This window comes from Hyperolius riggenbachi, chromosome 7 (genome assembly GCF_040937935.1).
Source record: "Hyperolius riggenbachi isolate aHypRig1 chromosome 7, aHypRig1.pri, whole genome shotgun sequence".
Taxonomy (NCBI): Eukaryota; Metazoa; Chordata; class Amphibia; order Anura; family Hyperoliidae; genus Hyperolius; species Hyperolius riggenbachi.
Window position 1 is genome coordinate 169,886,784 of NC_090652.1, and position 23,992 is coordinate 169,910,775.

At 42.0% G+C, this 23,992-nt stretch overlaps 1 protein-coding gene across 1 annotated transcript in view; it reads right to left on the reverse strand.

The window, feature by feature from the left end:
- Positions 1 to 316: 316 nt before the first annotated feature.
- Positions 317 to 23,992, reverse strand: part of ATP5MF (ATP synthase membrane subunit f) — a 49,409-nt gene continuing 25,733 nt past the window's right edge. The window contains exons 3-4 of the mRNA XM_068244874.1: positions 7,822 to 7,938; positions 317 to 518 (exon numbers count right to left, since the gene is read on the reverse strand). Coding sequence (XP_068100975.1) covers positions 490 to 518; positions 7,822 to 7,938 — 146 coding nt within the window. The 3' untranslated portion in view covers positions 317 to 489. The remainder of the gene's footprint in view (positions 519 to 7,821; positions 7,939 to 23,992) is intronic.

A 23,992-nucleotide genomic window follows, 5' to 3' on the forward strand; every position in this document is an offset into this window, starting at 1 on the left:
CACTGTATCACAGGAAGAAATAATCATTTTCTATTAAAGCTGTTTGCAACTAGATTTGCTGTGTAAACTATCTAAACTTTAGATAAGATATATAGACAAGTTACTTGTTATAGTTAGTTTTTCATCTCGGATCCACTTTAAGTAGCACTGCCCTTTTCTGCTGTGTACAAAAATGTTATGCATGGGGTTCTTCGAAAAAGATATGCTGACATTGGCAGTGTTTAAAGTCTAACTCAAACTCTGAGACCCTCTGTGCAACAACTTCCGGCGATTAGCCCCATGCCCTTGCAGCCAAGTCAAGAAACCAGACCTGGAATATTTTAATGAATAAACTAATTTATTTAATAGGAAAGCAGTCCCATCTTGCAAGCAAAGCCATTTTCTAGATTGCTTTATTACATGGATGTTAAGTGGAAATGTTTAATAGTTCAGGTAATGTTACACAGTTGTAATAAAAGATCACAATGTAATATTTGCAGACTTGTTTGATTAGTGGTATTTTCTCCAACGGTCATGTTCTGTAATAGAAAGAGAATTGCATTAAATTTATATCCAAGCAACCAACTTAACACCCTCCCAGTTTCTAATCAGTGTTTCTTTTCGGATGCATACACATCCAAATTTGCCTGGACAATTTTACCACCTCCATGTAGTATGACAGCTAAGCTACACAATCAGTTCATACTACACGGAAGCTCTAAAATTGGCTAATCATTGACCATTCAAAAAATTGGACGTGTAGATGCCTCCTAAGGCCAAGTTCACATTGGCCGCTGCGTTCTCTTTGACAGCAGGAACGCAACGGATAGGGACAACAACGCCGCACATTATGCTTGTGTTGTGCCGGGTACAATAAAGCATAGTCAATTAAAAATATGCTTAACATGCGCATTTACTGGTTTCACACTGCATGCTGTGCATTCCCATACCGCAATCAGTTAAACTGCAATGCACCTGCCATACTATGAACGTTACATAAGTGGTGCATTGCAGTGCAGTGCAGTAAGCCACGTTACAAAGCTGCTGTTACAAGGAAACACAACACACCACTGTGAGTGTGGCTGTAAACGTGCTTAACTAATCCAATTTTGATGCAGCTTGAAACTGGACTAATCTAATGCAATTGCTTCTGATTCTGAATACTAATTGCAAAATGTGTTCCGTTCTGCTGCAATCTAGAGTGCGGACAGAGAGGTGGACCTGAAATACTGCCCATGTACCACACAAGTACCTCTGGTTCCATGGTTGCCAACTTAAAGGAGAACTGTAGTGAGAGGTATATGGAGGCTGCTATTTCTATTTCCTTTTAAGCAATACCAGTTTCCTAGCAGCAATGCTTGTCTATTGGCTGAAGTAGTGGCTGAATCACACCAGAAACAAGCATGCAGCTAATCTTGTCAGATCTGTCAAAATTGTCAGAAACCACTGATCTGCTGCATGCTTGTTCAGGGTCTATGGCTGAAAGTATTAGAGGCAGAGCATCAGCAGGATAGCCAAGTAACTGGTATTGCTTAAATGGAAATACATATGGCAGCCTCCATACACCTCTCTCTACAGTTCTCTTTTAATCTAGTTGCAGCTGCTACCGGAGTAGAATTATGGGCTCACAGAGCCTCTCGGGAGAGAACAGACACATAGGTTAGTGTCTACAAACATACTCACCATGCAGTGCGTTACCATTCTAGGACCCACTACACCATGTTCAATAAGATATCCCCATAGGGCTATCATTACTCCTGCAACAGGATGTGGCCATTTCCAGCGACGTGATAGACCGCATATAGAGTAAAAGGAACCTTAAATTTGTCTCGTTTTGTCCTTTAGTCTGCTATAAGGTGTAATTAAATGCTGAATTTATTTTTTGTATTAAAATAGGTTTCTTCTTTCTATTATTCACCTGCACATTACAGGACAGAGAGTAAAATGTGCTATAAATTACTGGCTGTCACAAGGTAGTACAAATCTGACAGTACAGACAGGTTTTGGACTAGCCCATCTACACATGGGGATTTTCAGGTTTTTCTTTAAATTTTCAAAAGCACTTAACCTCCCTGGAGGTTTGTTAAAATCCGCCAGGGGGCAGCAAATACCTTTTTTTAATTTTTTCATGTAGCGAGACAATGTCTCGCTACATGATAGCCGCTGCTGAGCGGCATCCCCCCAGCCCCTCCGATCGCCGCTGGCGAACGGAGATCAAGAGATCCCGTTCAAAGAACGGGATCTCTTTGAGGGCTTCCCCCATCGCCATGGCGACGGGGCGGGATGACGTCACCGACGGCATGACGTCAAAGGGGAATCCGATCCACCCCACGGCGCTGCCTGGCACTGATTGGCCAGGCAGCGCACGGGGTCTGGGGGGGGGGGGGGGCGGCTGCGACGGGTATAGCGGCGGATCGGCGGCGATCGGAGGTTACACGCAGCTAGCAAAGTGCTAGCTGCGTGTAACAAAAAAAAAAATTATGCAAATCGGCCCAGCGGGGCCTGAGCGGTGCCTCCCGGCGGCATAGCCCGAGCTCAGCTCGGGCTTACCGCCAGGGAGGTTAATGAACGGCCTTTGCTCAGTCCAACTGCTGAATAGTGTGCAAATAGGCAGGGGTGCAGCCTGCATCTTTGTATAGATCAGATCTGGCCAAACTTTACGCGTCCCGGGCCGCGTTCCTATCATTTTTGTCCCCTCCCCCCCCCTCCCTGCAGAGTTGCAAGCAGGCGATTAGCGGGGGTTAACACTTAAGCACTCACCACTTCCTGCTTCACGTCTCCATGGTAACGGCAACACGTGCAAGTCATCACATGACACACCAGCGTATTACACGCTGCCAGCAGGCTGTAGTTTGCCCAGTGCTGGAATAGATCCTTTCCAGGGAGTATTTTTTTTAAAGAATAAATGAAATACTCAGAATCCCCCATGAAGAGGTGCATTAGTCAAAAACCTGTCAGTTTAGTCAGATTTCTACTACCTACTGTAGGTGACAGCAACATAGAAGAAAAGTAATCAATAGCCAATTTTACTCTGGAACAAACCCACTTATTTTACATGCATTTTAAAAACAATTTTGTGATAGTGGTCCTTTAATCATTCACATCCATTTAATTCTCCTTCCTGTACTTACTCATGATGGGCTTTTCCATTTTGTATATTCTTAGGTTACCAGCTAGTGTTGACGTATTCATAATATTTAAATTCAGAACCTCATACTGAATTCTTCCGATCACGGCCTGAATCTTTGCACATGCGCATTGTGGCAGGGGGTCTAAACTTACCCTCGTCACCAACTCGTTGCTGCGCTCTATGTTGTGTTCCAGCTCGCATAAACTTCCTCATGAAGGAGAAAGTATGTGTGGGCTGGAACAAGACTTGGATTACAGTACACAGAGACGGTGAAAAAGTCAAGTTAACACCCCCTCCTGTGGTGCGTACGTACGAACGAAGATTTAGGTTCTGATCTGAAGAATTCAGAATGAGGTTTCGAATTAAGACTATTCTGAACTAGTCGACACCATTACCAGCTGGTCACTTTTCTTCTACATGCCTTATCAGATTGCAACCCCCTGCCACCTCGCTAATAAGTTTAACGTTTTGTGGCACCTTTAACTGCTGAGGTTATGGCACCTGCACATATTGATTTTTTTGGCCAATCTTCAGCTTCTGGTGAATGCATCGTGACATTTCTTATTTACCAAGTAATGCATCACAGTTTAGCCTCCTTATAAAGTAAAGAAAATATTAAACCACCTTTCTAAAACTTTAATTCTTCCAAAGGTGCCAAACACGATACAACTTTTTAATTTCAAATTTATTTTTTTGATTGATTGTAATATTCAAAAAAATCTGAACAATGTATCGCACACATGGTCTATAAATCAATAAATTGACAATTCTACATCATTCAATTTTTCTAAAAGTTTAACAGAGAAATTAGCCACCGAATCGACAGAAATAAAAATGAACGGGGGGGAAGAGACCTTTGACATTGTTCTGTACAACCAACCGTTTTTATTGCATTGCTGTAAAATTTGATCTTTTATTATATTGTGTGTGGGGTCACCTTTATTTCTACAGGATTTCTGGTAACTGTGTCCCTACTGTACATATTTAAGGATTTTTGTATGAAACAAGCTAATATCTTTTCAGTTATTTTTGTCTTTAACGTGAACCCGAGGTGAAAATACCGTATATACTTGCAAGCAAGCCGACCCGCATATAAACCGACCCCAAACTTTTTCCTGGAAAACCAGGGGAAAATGATTGACCCCCATATAAGCCGGGGGTAGGAAATGCTGATCCCCCCCCCCCCCCGTGTGTCCCAGTATAGTTAGTATAGTGGCCAGTATGGGTAGGTAGTGCCCAGTATAGCTAGTATAGTGCCCGGTATAGCTAGTATAGTGCCCAGTATAGCTAGTATAGTGCCCAAGTATAGCTGGTATAGTGCTCAGTATAGGTGGTATAGTGCTCAGTATAGGTAGTATAGTGCCAGGTATAGCTAGTATAGTGCCCAGTATAGCTAGTATAGTGCCCAGTATAGCTAGTATAGTGCTCAGTATAGGTAGTATAGTGACAGGTATAGCTAGTTTAGTGCCCAAGTATAGCTAGTATAGTGCCCCCCGCCTCACCCAACTCCCCCCCCCCCCCCCGCTATTCGCTTACTGTGCGGCTTCCTCTATTCCCCTCTCCTGTAACGGCGATGTGTATTGCCGCTACTATGGAAACCGCTCTGCCTCCAGCTTCCTATCATCACACAGCAGCCGCCGTGGAGCGAGCTGCTGTGAACTATTTACATGCCCGGGAGACGGAGAGGGGAATAGAGAAAGCCGCACAGTAAGCTAATAGCAGCGGCGGACGCGGGGCGGGAGGGGAGGCGGCCTTCCACCAACAACGAGACTCGCAAGCAAGCCGACCCCCCAACTTTTGGCCCACTTTTGGGGGGGGTCAAAAATTTGGCTTGCTTGCGAGTATATACGTTAAGCTGATTAGATGAATAGTATTTATCCTCCTATTCCTAAAAATGTTTTTTTTTTAGATACCCCAGGATTTTATTTTATATTTAAACATTTTCAAAGTAGATTGAATGTTTTATTGTCTCTGTTCAATGGCAGCCTATTAAGTGTCCCAGAGCTAAAATACATGGACTATTCACCTTTTCCTAGCTCTCCCCTGCCCTCAAGTATTTTGACAGGAAAACTTGTATGGCTTTAATTTGCTTATCAGTGAAGTTTACTATATTCCTGACAAGCCACTGACAAGACAAAAGCTGTCACTTCCATGCCCAAAAATTAACTCTTTCAGGCAGCAAAATAAAACTAAAACAGCCTGGTTATTAATATGTTTTGCACTGTACATACGCATGTTTATCTCATGTCACCTCGGGTACACTTTAACACTGCATACATCTGCTACTATCAAACAATTTCTAAATTCAACAGTTTCCAGCAAGGAATGGTGCTTTATTTGAATAAAAATTGCAAAGGTGTCAGCACTGTTGTCCCCGCCGTATAGTTTACTGTGAGCAAATACACTTGTTTTGTGTAAGCAAAAACATTTTTCACATAGTCGATTTTCACATTGGACTCTCAATGTGCAGGAATATGCATTATGTACTTCCTATATGCATATACTAAAGTAGATAGTAAATGAAATTATTCATTTAAGTTCTAAACACAGTTTTATGTGAATATCCCTGTATAATTTGAATTCAGATTATACAAGAAAAATGGCAATACATGAAAATGTTCACTGCAAAGAAACAAAATGAATAGCTTGATGTAAGCTTGAGGTCTCAAAGGTCAGTAAGCGGAGCAGTATTCCCACTTTTCAATTAAATATATGCAGTGCATTGGGAAAGTATTCACAGCGCATCACTGTTTCCATATTATGTTACAGCGTTATTTCAAAACACATTGAGTTAATTTTTCCTCAGCATTCTACACATACACACACTCCATAATGACAACCTGGAAAAGTTTACTTGAAATTTCTGCAAATTTTTTTTTTTTTTTTAATAAAATTCAGAAAGCGCACATAGATAAGTATTCACAGCCTTTGCCATGAAGCTCAAAACTGAGTTATGGTACATTTCGTTTTTCCTGATCATCCTTGAGATGTTACTGCAGCTTAACTGTAGGCCACCTGTGGTAAATTTAGTGGATTGGACACGATTTAGAAAGGCATACGTCTGTTAATTTATATAGCGCCGATATATTACGCTGCGCTGTACAGAGTATATTGTCTTGCCACTAACTGTCCCTCAGAGGGGCTTACAATCTAGTCCCTACCATAGTCATATATGTCTATGTATGTATCGTTTAGTGTATGTATTGTAGTCTAGAGCCAATTTCAGGGGGAAGCCAATTAACTTGTCTGTAAGGTTGTTGGTTTTTTTTTGGGGGGGGGGGGGGGGGGGGAGGGGACCGGTGTGCCCAGAGGAAACCCACGCAGACACAGGGAGAACATACATACAAACAAATGTTGACTTGGCTAGGTTTCTAACTGGGGACCCAGCGCTGCAAAGCTAGAGCGCTATCTGCTACACCACGTCTATATAAGGTCCCACAGTTGACAGGTTATGTCAGAAAACAAACCATGCATGAAGTCAAAAGGAATTGTCTGTAGACTTCATAGACAGGATTATCTCTGGATTGAAATCTGGGAAAGGTTACAGAAACATTTCTGCTGCTTTGAAGGTCCCAATGAGCACATTGGCCACCATCAACCGTAAGTGGAAGGAGTACAAAACTATCAGGACACTTCCTAGAGCTGGCCAGCCAAGCAATCTAAGCTGAGCAATCGGGGGGGGGGGGGGGGGCCTTAGACTGGGAGGTGACCAAGAACCTGATGGTCAATCTCTCAGAGCTCCAGAGGGCCTCTGTGGAGAGAGAACCTTGCAGATGGACAAACATGTCTGCTGCAATCCCCCAATAAGGCCTGTATGGTAGAGTGGCCAGACAGAAGCCACTCCTTAATAAAAGTCATATGGCACCCTGCTTGAAGTTCGCCAAAAGTCATGTAAAGAACTCTCAGACCATGAGGAACAAAATCCTCTGGTCTGATGAGACAAAGATTGAACTCTTTGGTGTGAATGCCAGGAGGCATGTTTGGAGGAAACCAAGCACCATCATCAGCAGGCCAATACCTTCCCCACAGAGAAGCATGGTGGTGGCAGCATCATCATGCTATGGGGATGTTTTTCAGCAGCAGACACTGGGAGACCTATCAGGATAAAGGGAAAGATGACTGTAGCAATGTACAGAGACATTCTGGATTAAAACCTGCTCTAGAGCGCTCCTTAACTCAGACTAGGGCGATGGTTCAACTTTCAGCAGGACAACGACCCTAAGCACAAAGCAAAGATATCAAAAGAGTGGCTTCAGTACAACTTGGTGAATGTCCTTGAGTGTCCCAGCCAGAGCCCAAACTTGAATCTGATTGACCATCTCTGGAAATATCATGGCTGTGCACTGACACTTCCCATCCAACCTGATGAAGCTTTAGAGGTGCTGCATAGAGAAATGGGAATACTGATGTACATGTGCTCTCATTTTATTTTTAAATACATTTGCCCTAACCTCAAACAAACTTCTTTTCATGTTGTCATTCTGGGGTGTTTTGTGTAGAATTCTGAGGAAAAAATGAATTGAATCCATTTTGGAATAAGGAGGCATAACAAAATGTGGAAAAAGTGATGCGCTGTGAATACATTCTGGATGCACTGTATGTGTGTGTGTTGCTAAGTGTTCAGTTACATCTGGTAATTTACAGGATTCATCTGGTAATATAGGTGCATATAGAGCACTAAGCTTCTATTATGTCTAAAGAGCTCTACTTACTGATATGGTCATATTGAATGGCATAACTGAAGACTACATAGGCAAAAGCCATCATAGCAATTCCTCCAATGCCTCCCTTCTTTACATTGATATATTTGTTAAGATATCGATCATAACCTAAAACAAAAAGTACAAAAATGGAAATTATTTATATCCTCACTCAATTTATATCCTCACAAATAGATAACATTTTTCCTGAGATTCAAGATATGTGCTGAAGGTGTGATGTTCATGGAGGTATCCTGCATATAGCTTGGAAATGTAATAAAATCCACCTTTCTAAAGAGAAAACATGAACTATTCCAGAAGAGAAGGCACACTTTTTTCCCATTATCGAACTCAGCTCGGTATCTATGCTACCAGACTCAGCAAATAGGCTTCATCGCAAACCTCTTTATGTCTGGTATATCAGTTTGCATCATAGTTCGACACTCTTTATATACTTTATTTCATTTTATCCATATATAGTAAATGCATATTAACGTTCCAAAATATATACAAACCAAACACAGATATTCTTATACAACCCGATCCTCATGTTCAGACCGATACAACCCCCCCCCCCCCCCCCCCCATAAATCCTACTACACATACAAACCCATCTATACCTTCATTCTTAGCTATAATATTACCGGCAACCAATGGCCCAATTTCTCTCAAATCTTTTACTATCGTATTACTTTCAGAGTCAACAACGCCAAAAATTGCCTCCATTTGATCGATCTGGATACATTTTCCCAAATACTTACCCCAAAAGACCTCTAGTTCTCCCTATAGTCCTCTTACCACCGGGCAGCTCCACCACATATCTATCTCATCGGCACCCCCCTGATCACACTGCCAACATTGATTCTTTTGGTTCCCTGAAAACCTTGCCATCTTGGCTGGTGTAAAATACCATCTGGCCACGGTTTTGTATTGAGTCCATTGTAGTTTTCTAAAAGGGTATTTCCAAATTATATGAGTCACCTGATTCCACCTATGCTCATCTAAAGGGACTCTCAGATCTTCCTCCCATTTTTCTCGCCATTTTGTAAATCTGTCACAAGTGTTATCTTGCATAAATTTATAGCATTTAGATAAAAACTTTTCTGGTTGCTCCCTCATGGCGACCCATCGTTCAATTATTTTTAATTTTTTACTAATACCCTTTTTTCTAACTTTGTAATAAAATTGCTGATTTGCAATTTAGCCCAAGGTGTTATCTCCCAGTTGGTACCCAATACCCCAGTTATTTTTAAGTCCATGTTACCTTGGATATCTAAAAGTCTAATGTCAGGGCTGACATTATTGACTCTAAACCAATCCTTATCCAATGCAGGCGGGAAATCCTTATTTTTTCTAAGTGTGACTAATTGGGAAGCTCCATAGTCAATAGTCCATCTTGTTAGCATTCCATATAATGTTCTAAGAGTTGGTTTAACCACTTAACATCTCAGTCGTTTTTAGCTTATGCATCCGAGCCATGTTCACCTCCCATTCATTAGCCTATAACTTTATCACTACTTATCACAATGAACTGATCTATATCTTGTTTTTTCCGCCACCAATTAGGCTTTCTTTGGGGGGGGGGGGGGTACATTTTGCTAAGAGCCACTTTACTGTAAATGCATTTTAACAGGAAGAATAAGAAAAAAAATGAAAAAATTCATTTGTCAGTTTTCGGCCATTATAGTTTTAAAATAATACATGCCTCCATAATTAAAACCCACGTATTGTTATTGCCCATTTGTCACGGTTATTTCACCATTTAAATTATGTCCCTATCACAATGTATCGCGACAATATTTTATTTGGATATAAAAGAGCATTTTTCCGTTTTGCATACATCACTATTTACAAGCTTATAAAAAAAAAAAAAGAGAAATATTTCATCTTTACATAGATATTTAAAAAGTTTAGACCCTTAGGTAAATATTTATGGGTTTTTTTTATAGTATTTTTTTTTTGTTTTTTTTTTATTAAACATTTTATGTGGGCATTTTTGGGAGGGTGGGATATAAAAGTGTTTTATTTGGGGAAATATTGGTGTATTGTAATGTTTTTGGGAATTTACTTGTAGTTTTACTTTTTGGCCACAAGATGGCAATCTCGATTTTTTTTACATGACGTCACTCTAAGCGTACAATGTACGCTTAGAGGGACAAAGCTTCAGAAAGAGCGAAGCTTCCGAGAGAAGCTGTCGCTTTTTCAGCGGGGGAGAGGAATCAATGATCGGGCTCCATAGCCCAATAAATTGATTCCGTGGCTACCGACTCCGCGGCCGGGAGTGCGCGTGCACACGCGCGATCGGCCGCGGGAGTGCGCGTGCACACGCGCGATCGGCCGCGGGAGTGCGCGTGCACACGCGCGATCGGCCGCGGGAGTGCGCGTGCACACGCGCGATCGGCCGCGGGAGTGCGCGTGCACACGCGCGATCGGCCGCGGGAGCGCGCGTGCACACGCGCGATCGGCCGCGGGAGCGCGCGTGCACACGCGCGATCGGCCGCGGGAGCGCGCGTGTCCTCGACGTTTTTATACGTCAAGGAGGACAAAGTGGTTAATAATAGGGTGTGAAGTTTTAACCAATAATGCTCTTAATGTTATCTAGTATCCATGTATTTACAGTTTCTAGGTTTACCTCTTCCTGTTCTACCTTTATCCAAATTCTTTCACGGGCAGTTGGGCAGCACCATCCTACTATTCTTGTAATATGGATGCATTTATAAAAGCCCAATATATCTGGGGCCCCCAATCCTCCCAGCTTTTTCCCTCTCATCGGATCATAAGCTACCCTATGTTTTTTATTTGCCCATATAAAATTTTGAAAAACACTTCTCCATTCTTGAAACCATCTTTTCGGAAGGGCAATTGGCAAACACTGTAGAACGTAAAGTATCTTTGGCAAAACCAGCATCTTAATGAGGTCTACCCTGGCTAATGCTCCAAAACACGGGCGGTCAGCCGATCTCAATATAGATTTACAATCCGTAATTAGCTTGGGGAAGTTAACGTTGTATAGATCCCTGTAGTCACTACACAATTCAATTCCCAAATATTTAATTGATCTTTTACACCAGGCCAGATGGTCAGTTTTCTGTAATATAGATTTTGTTGTTTCGGAACATCCGATATTCAATATAGTTTTCCCCCCATTGATTCTAAAATTAGCAAACTTACTAAATTCATCAAGTATTTCCAAAGCTCTATGAAGGGACACTGAGGGATTTAACAATGTCAGCAGTAGATCGTCTGCATAAGCCAGAAGTTTAAGCTCATAATCCTTCATAGGTATACCTTTTATAAGCTTCTCCTTTTGAATTAATTTAATTACCGGTTCCAGACCAAGATTAAAAAGGAAGGGGGACAGCGGGCAACCCTGTCTCACTCCATTCTCTAATTTAAATTATTTTGCCACCCAGCAATTCAGCCTTATGCACAAGTATTGATTTCCGTAAAGTTTCTTAATTCAAGAGATAAAGGAAGTTTCTATCCCAAATTTTCCTAAAGTACTAAATAGAAAATCTCTTGATATTCGATCAAAGGCTTTCTCTACATCCACTGTTACCAAAATACCCTCTTTTTTCCCCTTTTTACACTCGTGCATAAAACCAACAGCCGCGTAGACATTTTCTTGCATTAATCTTTTTTTTCTAAAACCAATTTGTTGTTTACCCAATAACTGTTCCACAGTATTTTCCAATCTTGTTGCCAATATTTTGGAGTATATTTTAACGTCTACATTAATTAGGGAAATTGGTCTATACTGGCTGCATTTGTCAATAGATTTCCCCTCTTTCGGTATCAATGTTATAAGAGGTTTGTTTGACTCTCTGGAGAAGGTGACTTCGGAGTCTTCAAAATTTACTAGACTGCAGCATATAGGGGCCAGATCTTCCCAGACTGTTTGGTAGAAATCAGCTGTGTACCCATCTGGGCCTGGGCTCTTGCCTTTTTTTAATTTTAAGACTGTTTCTTTGAATTCTGATTCAGCAATGGGTGCCTCCAGCATCGACCGCATATCCTAATTAATTACTGGTAATCCTACCTTTTCAAGAAAAACATTCGGCTCTAGGGTCGAATCATTTTCTAGATAATATAGTTTTTCATAATAGTCGGTAAAAATTGCACTAATCTCTTCACTCTTAGTATGAAGGTTCCCACCATCATCCCGAATCTTTTCAATGAAATTTTTCTTATTCCCCTTCCTTAAATATTCTGCCATGAACTTACTCGATCTATTAATATTTTTTTTAAAGATTAACTTTTTTTTTATAATCGTGTTCACATCTTTTATCTAAAACTTGATTAAGCTTTATCTTAATATTGTTAAACTTTATTGTATTTTCAATCGAGGGGCAGATATTCAATACTTTATTTGCCTCTTCCAGTTGTGTGATCAGACTATCTTAAGTTTTTTTTTCTTTGATCTGAGTACTCTTAATTGCAATCAACGTACCTCTTATGGCACATTTAACCTCCTTAGCGGTAAGCCGCCGGAGGGTGCCGCTCAGGCCCTGCTAGGCCGATTTACATAATTTTTTTTTCAAACATGCAGCTAGCACTCTGCTAGCTGCGTGTTTGGTCTGATCGCCGCCGCCTGCCGCCGATGCGCCGCTACCCGCCGCGGATACAGGGCCCCTCACCGCATACCCCTTGCGCAGCCTGGCCAATCGCCGCCAGGCTGCGCTATGGGGTGGATCGGTACTCCCTGTGACATCATGACATCACTCCGTTTGTCGCCATGGCGACGGGGGAAGCCCTCAAGGAAATCCCGTTCAGAATTTATGGGCAAGCGTCGCCGGCGGCGATCGGAACATACGGGGGGATGCCGCAGGGAAGGGGGGGAGGGGGGAAGCATGTAGCTAGCGCTAGGCTAGCTACATGCTAACAAAGTGAAAAAACCCTGCCGCGGCCTCGCAGACGCAGGAATTAAACCGCCAGGGGGGTTAAGGGTATCCCATAGTGTAATTGGGGAGATCTCTGATGACATTATATGCCAGAAACTCCTTTATACTCGCCGACAGTTTCTTTTTAACCTCTTCATCCTCAAGTAATGTCGAGTCCAATCTCCACAGTCTATCTAGCGGGCTCTTGTCCCACTTCCATAGTCAGCCAGATTGGAGCATGATCGGAGTATGTTATAAGGCCGATTTCAGTCCCCCCCACTCTCCCAATGTCCTTCTGGGGTATTAAAAAGAAGTCGATCCTGGAGGCGGTCCCATGCCTATTGGAAGCAAATGTATAGTCTCTCACCTGTATATTCCGCAGTCTCCATAGGTCTACCAATTCTAATATTTTGATTCTATCCGTCAACCTTTCAAGTTCCTTGTCTGATATACAGCTCCCTCCCCTTGAAGTATCATAGCTTGGATCAATAGCTACATTAAAGTCTCCTCCAATACTTATCATTCCTATTGCCACTTTCTTCACCTTCACCAGAAAGTTTATTATAAAATTCACTTGATTCACATTCGGTGCATATAAATTACCTAAGGTAAATTTTATACCATTAATACATCCTTCTCTTGCATCTTCATCTTTAATCACCTCATCAATTGCCACAGCCAGTTTACAACTAAAAACAATCGCCGCCACCCCCCCCCCCCCCCCCCCCAAGCCTTTTTCTGATTATTTGAATTAATAGCCCATTTTTTATATCTTATCAAATTTGGGCAGTTTATTAGTTTTAAAATGAGTGTCTTGGATAAATCCCATATCTACCTTTTTACGTACCAATTCCTCAATAATTCTTCCTCTTTTACACCCCGAGTTAGCCCCTTTTACATTAGATTAATTATATATTAGATTCAAATGTAATTTTATTCATTTTATTAATACAAAATTCTTCAAAATTAGTTTTGGCCATCGTTGGGTAGCCCAGCCTAGGAATATAGTAATTTCTACATGTACAATATTAATGATCGACTGACAAACTTCATTTAGGCACAACACATTCATACCACATACATCCGTCGTATATCCATATCTGGAAGGACCCAACTCACACATTTTTTTGGTTGGCCCTTATTTCCAGGTACCCCTCTTAGTAATTCTCTTGGGATTACCATTGAGGAGCCAGAATCTCGGAAACCCAATCCCCCACGTCTTGTGGTAACGATTTAAAGGACATCTCCATATATTTTAACCTAGGAATTCCTCCCAGCCAGCAATCAGTATATGGGATAGCCCCAGATCTTCCAGAAAGGGGGTCAGAGATTCCCCATCCCTCAGGATTTTGGATTCATTATTAACTGTAGCAATTAAACTGAGAGGGAAATCCCATCTATATGTCCCTCCTTTCCTCTGAATTTCTTCCCGAACTGGTTTCAGGAGGCGTCTTCTCTCTGGATTCTCTACGGTTTCATGCACAACTTCCACTTCTCTCTCTCTGATCCTCACTCACTTGTAGAATGTGCTCAGGGAGCCTTGACCTCAGATTTTAAATTTTTTTTAGATTTGGTCCCTCAAACAATGGCTTCAAAGAGTTAAGAAAAATTAGGGATCCAGGTGGTTATCCTTAGCATTAAAAATAGAATTGAGAAATTGAGAATTGAGAGATGTATTTAGACATGGGCTTGCTAGTTTGAGTTTAAGGGCTCACTTGAGAATACCCCTTAAAGCGGTATTGTCACCATAAAAATCAAATTTCAAAAGCAACTGGTCTGAGTGTATCAAGTAATAAAGATGCTAATCCTGCATTCGTAAAATTGCAAAACTTTTTTTGAATGCTGGGAGTTCTTTTTATCTATAATATATTCCTCCTCTTCCATTTATTTCCCTGCCTAGCTGCTGCTCTGATTACTTGTGTTTACAAGCAAGGCTGAGGTGACTCAGTGATTGGATGTGTAAATTAAAAAAAGACAGTGGAGTTGTTAGTATACACCTCAGTGGGAGTGTCTGAAGACTCGGAGGAGGGCAGCTAATGAATACACAATGAGCAAGAGAAGGGAGGGGGGGAAAGCAAGAGTCAGGGAGGAGGTGATGTCAGCATTAGCTTGGCAAGATGGTCACTGCATAGAACAGGATTTTCTGTTTTTCCCTTTATAAAATTCACAGGAATCATTATGGGAATAGCACAATACATCTGTTATGTAAGTAGAAGTAGTATTTATCTACTTATATATGTGTTTTATTTCTAGGTTAGACTGGGTGTCGCTTGTTCTTTAAAGCATACCCAAGACAGGGGATAGAAAAACAGACAACTGGGGCATCCTCCAGGCCCCTTTAGGCTGATTGCTTTATCAACATCCGGGTCCTCTGCAATGCGCTCTGGAAAGTCCTTCAATTCGGGCCAGTCGATGCAGAGCGCTCCCGGCAACGGGGTAACGTTTGCGGCCAGGCAGCACGTGCAGTCAGCCCCAGACCGAAGGACATTCTGGGGCAAATTGCAAAGGATGGCGCAGGACGATGGTGAGAGCGATCAGCCTGGGGGAAGCCCCAGGTATGTATCATTTTTTTCTATCCAGCCCATCTCAGGTTTCCTTTAAGGTGGCCATACACTGACAGATGGCCACAAGATTTGACAAGATCGATCCCTCTCACTGTACACAGATTTTCAAAAGATTCCTCCATGAAATCCTCATGACTCCTTCCTGTCTCTTCTCTCCATTGCCCGTCTCCTGTGACAAACACTAGAGTCCAAATGTTACATGATAGTACACGCCAGGCTTTTAGTGTGTCACGGGACACTGGCGATGGAGGGAGTAGTGGTTCGAGCAGCAAGGAGAGAACACACGCCAAAAGGACAGGCGAGTGAAAGTTGTTGAAAACATTTTGCATATTAGTTGTCCCGAATCAACCTGCCGCCAAACAATCAACAGCAATGGCTGGATAGTGTACTTTTTAAGGGCTCCGCCTCTGGTATAGGAGACCAGGGTCCGAACCTCGGCTCTTCCAAATCAGTAAGAAGTCCTTGTGCCCATCTCTTAACACTGCAGGGTGGCCTACTGAGTGTGCCCTTAGTGGCTGCAACTGAAAAGCACTACAAACAAAGTGTTGGAATTCTCTCGGTCCAGTGCGATTGACTGATTCAATCCACCAATCAAGTATTGTTTGGGGCATCAATTTCCAACAGATCTAATCTTCCGGGTATCGATGAGAGAAAATCATTACGCGTATGGCCACCTTTAAGTCCACGCATCTAAATTTTGATATCCCCATTTGACTACTTTTATGTAGTATGAGAGCTTTCCTACACAATTTTTGGGGAGATCAAAAGCCCACAATAGTGTAGTATGTCAGAATCAAGATATATGAAAGTGTAAATGCGGAATGATATGCGCAAAAAGAAACCACCGATTAGGCAGCTGGGGAGGTAAACCAGACCGCACTAGGGTTACATAGTTATTTGGGTTGAAAAAAGACATACAGTGGTGTGAAAAACTATGCATTTTTGTCACACTTAAATGTTTCTGCTCATCAAAAACCGTTAACCATTAGTTAAAGATAACATAATTGAACACAAAATGCAGTTTTAAATGATGGTTTTTATTATTTAGTGAGAAAAAAAAAACTCAAAACCTACATGGCCCTGTGTGAAAAAGAAATTGCCCCCTGAACCTAATAACTGGTTGGGCCACCCTTAGCAGCAATAACTGCAATCAAGCGTTTGCGATAACTTGCAACAAGTCTTTTACAGCGCTCTGGAGGAATTTTGGCCCACTCATCGATGCAGAATTGTTGTAATTCAGCTTTATTTGAGGGTTTTCCAGCATGAACTACCTTTTTAAAGGTCATGCCACAACATCTCAATAGGATTCAGGTCAGGGCTTTGACTAGGCCACTCCAAAGTCTTCATTTTGTTTTTCTTCAGCCATTCAGAGGTAGATTTGCTGGTGTCTTTTGGGCAATTGTCCTGCTGCAGCACCCAAGATCGCTTCAGCTTGAGTTGACGAACAGATGGCCGGACATTCTCCTTCAGGATTTTTTGGTAGACAGTAGAATTTATGGTTCCATCTATCACAGCAAGCCTTCCAGGTCCTGAAGCAGCAAAACAACCCCAGACCATCACACTACCACCACCATATTTTACTGTTGGTATGATGTTCTTTTGCTGAAATGCTGTGTTACTTCTACAACAGATTTAACAGGACACGCACCTTCCAAAAAGTTCAACTTTTGTCTCAGCGGCCCACAAGGTATTTTCCCACAAGTCTTGGCAATCGTTGAGATTTTTTTTAGCAAAATTGAGACGAGCCTTAATGTTCTTTTTGCTTAAAAGTGGTTTGCGCCTTGGATATCTGCCATGCAGGCCGTTTTTGCCCAGTCTCTTTCTTATGGTGGAGTTCTGAACACTGACCTTAACTGAGGCAAGTGAGGCCTGCAGTTCTTTAGATGTTGTCCTGGGGTCTTTTGTGGCCTCTCGGATGAGTTTTCTCTGCGTTCTTGGGGTAATTTTGGTCAGCCAGCCACTCCTGGGAAGGTTCATCACTGTTCCATGTTTTTGCCATTTGTGGAGAATGTCTCTCACTGTGGTTTGCTGGAGTCCCAAAGCTTTAGAAATGGCTTTATAACCTTTACCAGACTGATAGATTTCAATTACAGTACTTTTGTTCTCATTTGTTCCTGAATTATTTGGATCTTGGCTTGATGTCTAGCTTTTGAGGTGCTTTTGGTCTACTTCTCTGTGTCAGATAGCTCCTATTTAAGTGATTTCTTGATTGAAACAGGTGTGGCAGTAATCAGGCCTGGGGGTGACTACAGAAATTGAACTCAGGTGTGATAAACCACAGTTAAGTTATTTTTTAACAAGGGGGGGCAATCACTTTTTCACACAGGGCCATGTAGGTTTTGAGTTTTTTTCCTCACTAAAAAATAAAAACCATCATTTAAAACTGCATTTTGTGTTCAATTATGTTATCTTTGACTAATAGTTAACGGTTTTTGATGAGCAGAAACATTTAAGTGTGACAAACATGCAAAAGAATAAGAAATCAGGAAGGGGGAAAATAGTTTTTCACACCACTGTACGTCCATCAAGTTCAACCAGAAAACAAAGTACAACACTAGCCTGCTCCCTCACATATCTCTGTTGATCCAGAGGAAGGTGAAAAACTCTTCCAAGGCATGGTCCAATTAGCCCTCAAAAGGGAAAAAAATTCCTTCCCGACTCCAGATGACAATCAGATAAAATCCCTGGAACAACATAACTGGGTATTACCTAGTAATTATAGCCATGGATGTCTTTCAATGCAAGGAAAGCATCTAAGCCCCTTTTAAATGCAGATATAGAATTTGCCATAACCACTTCCTGTGGCAATACATTCCACATCTTAATCAGTCTTACTGTAAAGAACCCTTTCCTAAATAAATGGCTGAAATGTTTTCCTCCATGCGCAGATCATGTCCTCTAGTCCTTTGAGAAGGCCTAGAGACAAAAAGGCTCATCCGCCAAACTTTTAATTTTATTGTTTATTTAGTCAGATCCCCTCTAAGGCATCTTTTCTCTAAACTAAATAAACCTAGTTTATCTGACCTTTCCTGGTAAGTAAGACCTTCCATCCCTCGTATCAATTTTGTTGCTCGTCTCTGCACCTGCTCTAAAACTGCAATACTTCCTGTATTGTGGAGCCCCGAATTGAATTCCATATTCCAGATGTGGCCTTACTAGAGAGTTAAACAGGGGCAATATTATGTTAGCATCACAAGTTTTTATTTCCCTTTTAATGCATCCCAAAATTTTATTAGCTTTAGCTGCAGTGGCTTGGCATTGAATACGATTATTTGTTATTTGTATTTGTTGTCGATGAGTACTCCTAAGTCCTTCTCCAAGTTGGATGTCCCTATCTGTATTCAGTTTATTTTGTATGGTGCTAGACCATTGGTACGACCAAAATGCGTGACTTTATATTTTTCAATATTGAAATTCATCTGCCATTTATGTGCCCATATAGCCATCCTATCCAGATCCTGTTGCAATATGTCACTATGTCATGTTAAGAAGTCACTCTCTGTAGACAGGAAAAGACAACTTTACTTACGGTAACGTCTTTTGCAGTAGTCAGGAGGACAGCACCCCTGGATGAGACTTGTCTCCCTCCCCACCGTGGACAGGAAGCTAAAAGAGAAGAATTTGCATAAGCAATCGGCAGCCCTATATAAGATACCACATGGCAACCCTACCTTAGTTAATATAAAAGATGACTCGGACCACAGATGCTTACACAAATATTTTACACCCATAAAAGGGCGGGTTGTAGGGGTGCTGTCCTGGACTACTGGAAAAGACGTTACCGTAATTAAAGTTGTCTTTCCCAGAACGTCACTCGGACAGCACCCCTGGATGAGACGATATACAAGAGATAGCTTCTAGGGTGGGACCACTGCCTGTAAGACCTTCCTTCCAAAGGATAAGTCTGAACTAGGTAATACATTCAGTCAATAATGCTTTACGAAAGTGTTCTGGCTTGACCAAGTTGCAGCTCTGCAAATCTGATCTATAGAGGCCCCTGTCCTCTCTGCCCATGACGTAGAAATTCCTCTCCTGAAATACCGTATGCTCTTATGGAAGAAGATAATGGTTTTCCTTGTGCCTGATAAGCAGAAGAAATAGCCGGTTTAATCCATTTTGCTAAAGTGGTCTTTGAAGCTCTATTTCACTTGAATTTTCCAGAAAACAAAGGTAAAAATAGCATCTGTTCTTCTCCAGGACTTAGTCCTTTCTATATAATGTAGGAGACACCTTCTGATGTCTAGACAATGGAGTCTCCTTTATTTGTCAGAGGGATTCTCACAGAATGGAAATTTCCCGATTCCTATGAAACGAAGAGACTACTTTCGGAAGGAAAGTTGCGTCAGGACGTAAAGTCACTCGATCTTCTGATATAATGCAATATGGTTCCTTAATGGACAATGCCTGCAATTCTCCTATTCTCCTTGCTGTAGTAATTGTCTTCAAAGTGAGAAATTTGTCTGAGATTTGATCCAATGGTTTGAATGGAGATCTGCATAGACCCTGTAGAACCGTATTCAAATCCCAAGAAGGAACCCTGGATCTTACCACTAGTTCTAGTCTTTTCAAGGCCTGGAAAAAACGAATCACAAGGTCCTCTTGTGCTAACGTTCTCTCCAAAAATACACTCAGAGCCTATGTTTGTACCTTAAAAGTACGAATACTGAGACCTTTTTTGTAACTGCACTGTAAGAATTCTAATACTGAAGTAAGGGAGTCTCTATTAAGGTTTCTTTCTGTACACCAGTTGTTAAAAATTCTCTAGGCCTTCAGATATATCAAACTGGTTACCTTCTTCCTGCTCTGGATTAATGTCTGACAAATCATTTGAAAATCCTTTTGATTTCAGGATCTCCCATTCAGGTTCCAGATGTGGATGGAGCACTGGACCCTGAGACAGCAGGTCTGGTAGAAGTGAAAGGATAATCTGTTCTGACACTGCTAAAGCTTGTAGATAGGTGAACCACTTTTTATATTTATTTTTTTTGCCACCATAGTAGAGAAACTTTTATGCTGTGTGGAATAAGATGCTATACTCCTGTTCCATGAACTGAGAATCCATAGTTGTAGAAATCCTGAATGGAACTGTCCCCATTAGATTGCTGGGAAGGAGGCAATCAGGAGTCCTAGTACTGTCATTGCCTTTCTTAGAGATATACTCTTTGCATTCTGAAAAGAGAAAACATTAAAAAAATAGCAGAAATTTTCCTTTCAGGCAAAAAGAGCTCTTCTCTCTAGTAGAAATATTAAACCCCAGGAACTCAATACATTGGGATGGAACTAAAGCGGATTTCTCCTAGTTAATGAGCCAACCTAAATCCTGCAAAAATCTAAGGCTGTACCCAACTGGGCTCTGACTGATTCTGAAGAAGTTCCCCATAGTACAAAACATCCAGGTAACCAAGAATATTTACTTTCTTAAATCTAAGGACTGCCAGCACCTCCGGCATCACCTTGGTAAATAACCACAGAGCTGAAGATAATCCAAAGGGTAAGGCGTTAAATTGAAAATGTCTTCCCTCTCCTTCCATCCGTACGGCAAACCTCAGATACTGCTCATAAGACAGGTGTATTGGTAAGTGCAGATATGCATCCTTAGGATCTAGAGAGACTAGGAAATTGTCCTTCTGTAAAAGATGTGAGGTGTTACCAAATTTAAAAAAAAAAAAAAAATTGCCACTCTCCCTCCTACTGGAATCCTGACGTCATTGTCTGTTTTCTTGGTGGGAATGGAACTAGGCCTAAGTTTCTACTGTTTATAAGGGACCTATCTTTTCCCCTTGGAGGATCTAGAATCTGTCTCATTTTTAGATGAGGGCCGGAAGGACCGTCTATTCTGAAAGGGTCTCTATCTTACCGGGAAATTCTTTTTTTGTATCTGTGGTTCTGTCTAATGTATCATCTAATTTGAAACCGAACAAAAGTCCCCCTTCACAGGGGATACCGCAAAGCTTGGATTTAGATGAATTGTCACCATTCCATGTTTTCACCCAGACACCCCTCCTAGCTGAATTAACTAAGGCCGTGGTTCCGGCAGTAAGTTTAACAGTATCATCATCAGAGTCTATCATATAGTTGTAGGCATTTAAAATTTTTGGAAAATCATTAGGAATCTTTTCTCTGGGAACCCCAAAAGCTATTTTAATCTGAAGATCTGATAACCAGGTTTTTAAAGATCTGCCAACTGCTGTGGATGCAACAACAGGTTTAAAAAAGTTAAGGAGGAAGACTCCCAAGCTCTCCGTAACACATTGTCTATCTTTTTATCAATTGGATCTTTCAAGTTTCCAAAATCTTCAAAGATCAAGTCAGTACGCCTTGACACCCTTGTAAAAGATGGATCCAGCTTAGGAGGAGGACCCCAAAAAATCTGAACCTCAGGCGAGTAGGATAGTGTTTGGATAATGACCCGGGCCAAAAGGCCCTCTTTTCTGGATTATTCCACTGCTTCTTGATCATGGTTTTTAGGGTAGAATGAACTTGAATAAACCGAGATTGGGAATCCGCCAAGCTTTCATACATCTGATCCAGAGGTGTCAAAGTTTTCTGCTCAGATTTAAAGCGGAATATAACCCTGCATTTCAACTTTGCTCTAAAACATTATTTACAGTATAAATAAAGCAGAGGGAAACATTATTTACAGTATATTATATGCAACCAGCATTTTTTTTTTTACTAGACCAGCATTGGAAGGGTTACACAGGGCTTTAAAGTCCCTGGAGATTTTTGCAGAAGCATCGGAACTTGAGTTACATACTTTTTGTTTACATAAATGTATCTAAGTGTTTATTGTGACTCATCTCTCTCACTGAGAAGGAGTTGGAGGACAGCCAAAGAGTGTGTAACATTTCTAAATATATACATATAACTAAATAGAATGTAACTATCTGAAAGTCTGCACGAACTTAAAACCTCTGTGTTTAACCCTTCCAATGCTGGTCTAGTAAAAAAAATGCTTTTTGCATATAATATGCTGTAAATGTTTTAGAGCAAAGTTGAAATGCAGGGTTATATTCCGCTTTAATACCCATAGTTTCATACATGGCAGTCAATAAGTCATTCATTAACTCAGGAGAGAGGGCAAATTTATGCATTTTATCCAACTTTACCAGCTCATCCTCCTCCCCTTCCGAAATCTCCTTCAAAGCAGAAATGTCCCCTTCAGACAAATCAGAGCCTTCTAAATCACTCTCTCTTCTAGGTCTCCTTGAAGCAGGAGGTACAAGAGGAGGTAAAACAGTAACTGGAGATGCAGGATTAGGAACAACGGGCACTGAATCCTTGGCATTACTAGGCCCAGGAATATCTGAAGCAATCACAGATGAGGGATTGGCTGAAATAGCAGAATCCTCGATCTCTAATTGCTGTGGACATCGCAGTCCGCATCCAGCCCATTAACCCTCCTGGCGGATGATTTTTTTCTGCCAAATAGGCAGAAATCAGTTAAAAAAAAATAAATAAATGTTTGTTTCATGTAAAGCTACCAGAGTGGTAGCTACATGAAACACCACTAGAGGGCGCATGTGTCCCTCTAGTGCAGGGGTCTCAAACTCAATTTACCTGGGGCCCGCAGGAGGCAAAGTCAGGATGAGGCTGGGCCGCATAAGGAATTTCACAATCGCGGCACATCGCCGCCTCTGCCTGCCCCTCTCACTCTTCCTTCACAGAGAGGAGCGGGGAGAGGCGGCGATCCGTGAGGCGATTGACGTCAGGAGGGGCAGAGCTGAAGCTGAAAGCTCTGCCCCTTTCAGGAAATGCCGGCGGATTGCCCCCCAGGCGATTTGGGGGCTCTGCAGCCCTCGTTTAGCGGCGGGGATGCAGCGGATTACTTGGGAGCACTGAAGTGGACTATAAGGAAGCTTTTGCCAGTGAGGGCCACAAAATATTGTATCGAGGGCCGCAAATGGCCCGCGGGCTGCGAGTTTGAGATCCCCGCTCTAGTGCGATCGTCGCCGGCATCAATAGCAAATGGGAACGCGTATATAACGCTTTCCCGTTTGGCTTCTCCTGTCGCGACGATCGGAATGACATCATGGACGTCCTGACGTCAGACGCCTCCGATCCAGCCCATAGCGCTGCCTGGAACTCATCGGTCCGGGCAGTGCAGGGCTCTGGCGGGGGGGGGGGCCCCTTCTGCCGCTGCATGCGGGCGATCGCCGCAGAGCGGCGGCGATCAAGCTGTGCGCGCGGCTAGCAAAGTGCTAGCTGCGCGCACAGCACTTTAAATGGGGCGAATTGCCCCACAAAGGGCTGAGATATCCTCCTGCGCGGCATAGCCAGAGCTCAGCTCGGGCTTACCGCCAGGAAGGTTAAGTCTTTAAATATCACTGGAGACTCATCCTTAACCACTTTCTCAGTACAATCCTGACACAGCTTCTTAGAAGATGAAAAAAAACTAGTACAAATGGCACATTTTCTTCCAGATCTACTACTAGACCCATGCTGACTAGGCTGAGAAGAAGACTTGTCCTTATCAGTTTTGTCATGCTTTTCAGGCTATAAATAAATAAGAAAAACACCTGTTAGCTAATCCCTCTTAACACAAAAATCACAGCAAAGCCGGAGTTTAACAACCATTCTACTTGCCAGAGAGGGATCCTGGCCAGATCTGGCAGACTGCAAAGGAGCTGACCCAGAAGCATCCTCAATGATCACAGCATCAAACCAAAGTGAAGCATGGACAAACAGAATATATCTGTTAATGAGACCCAGCTGATCTGCATTTCCTGCAGCCCTCCG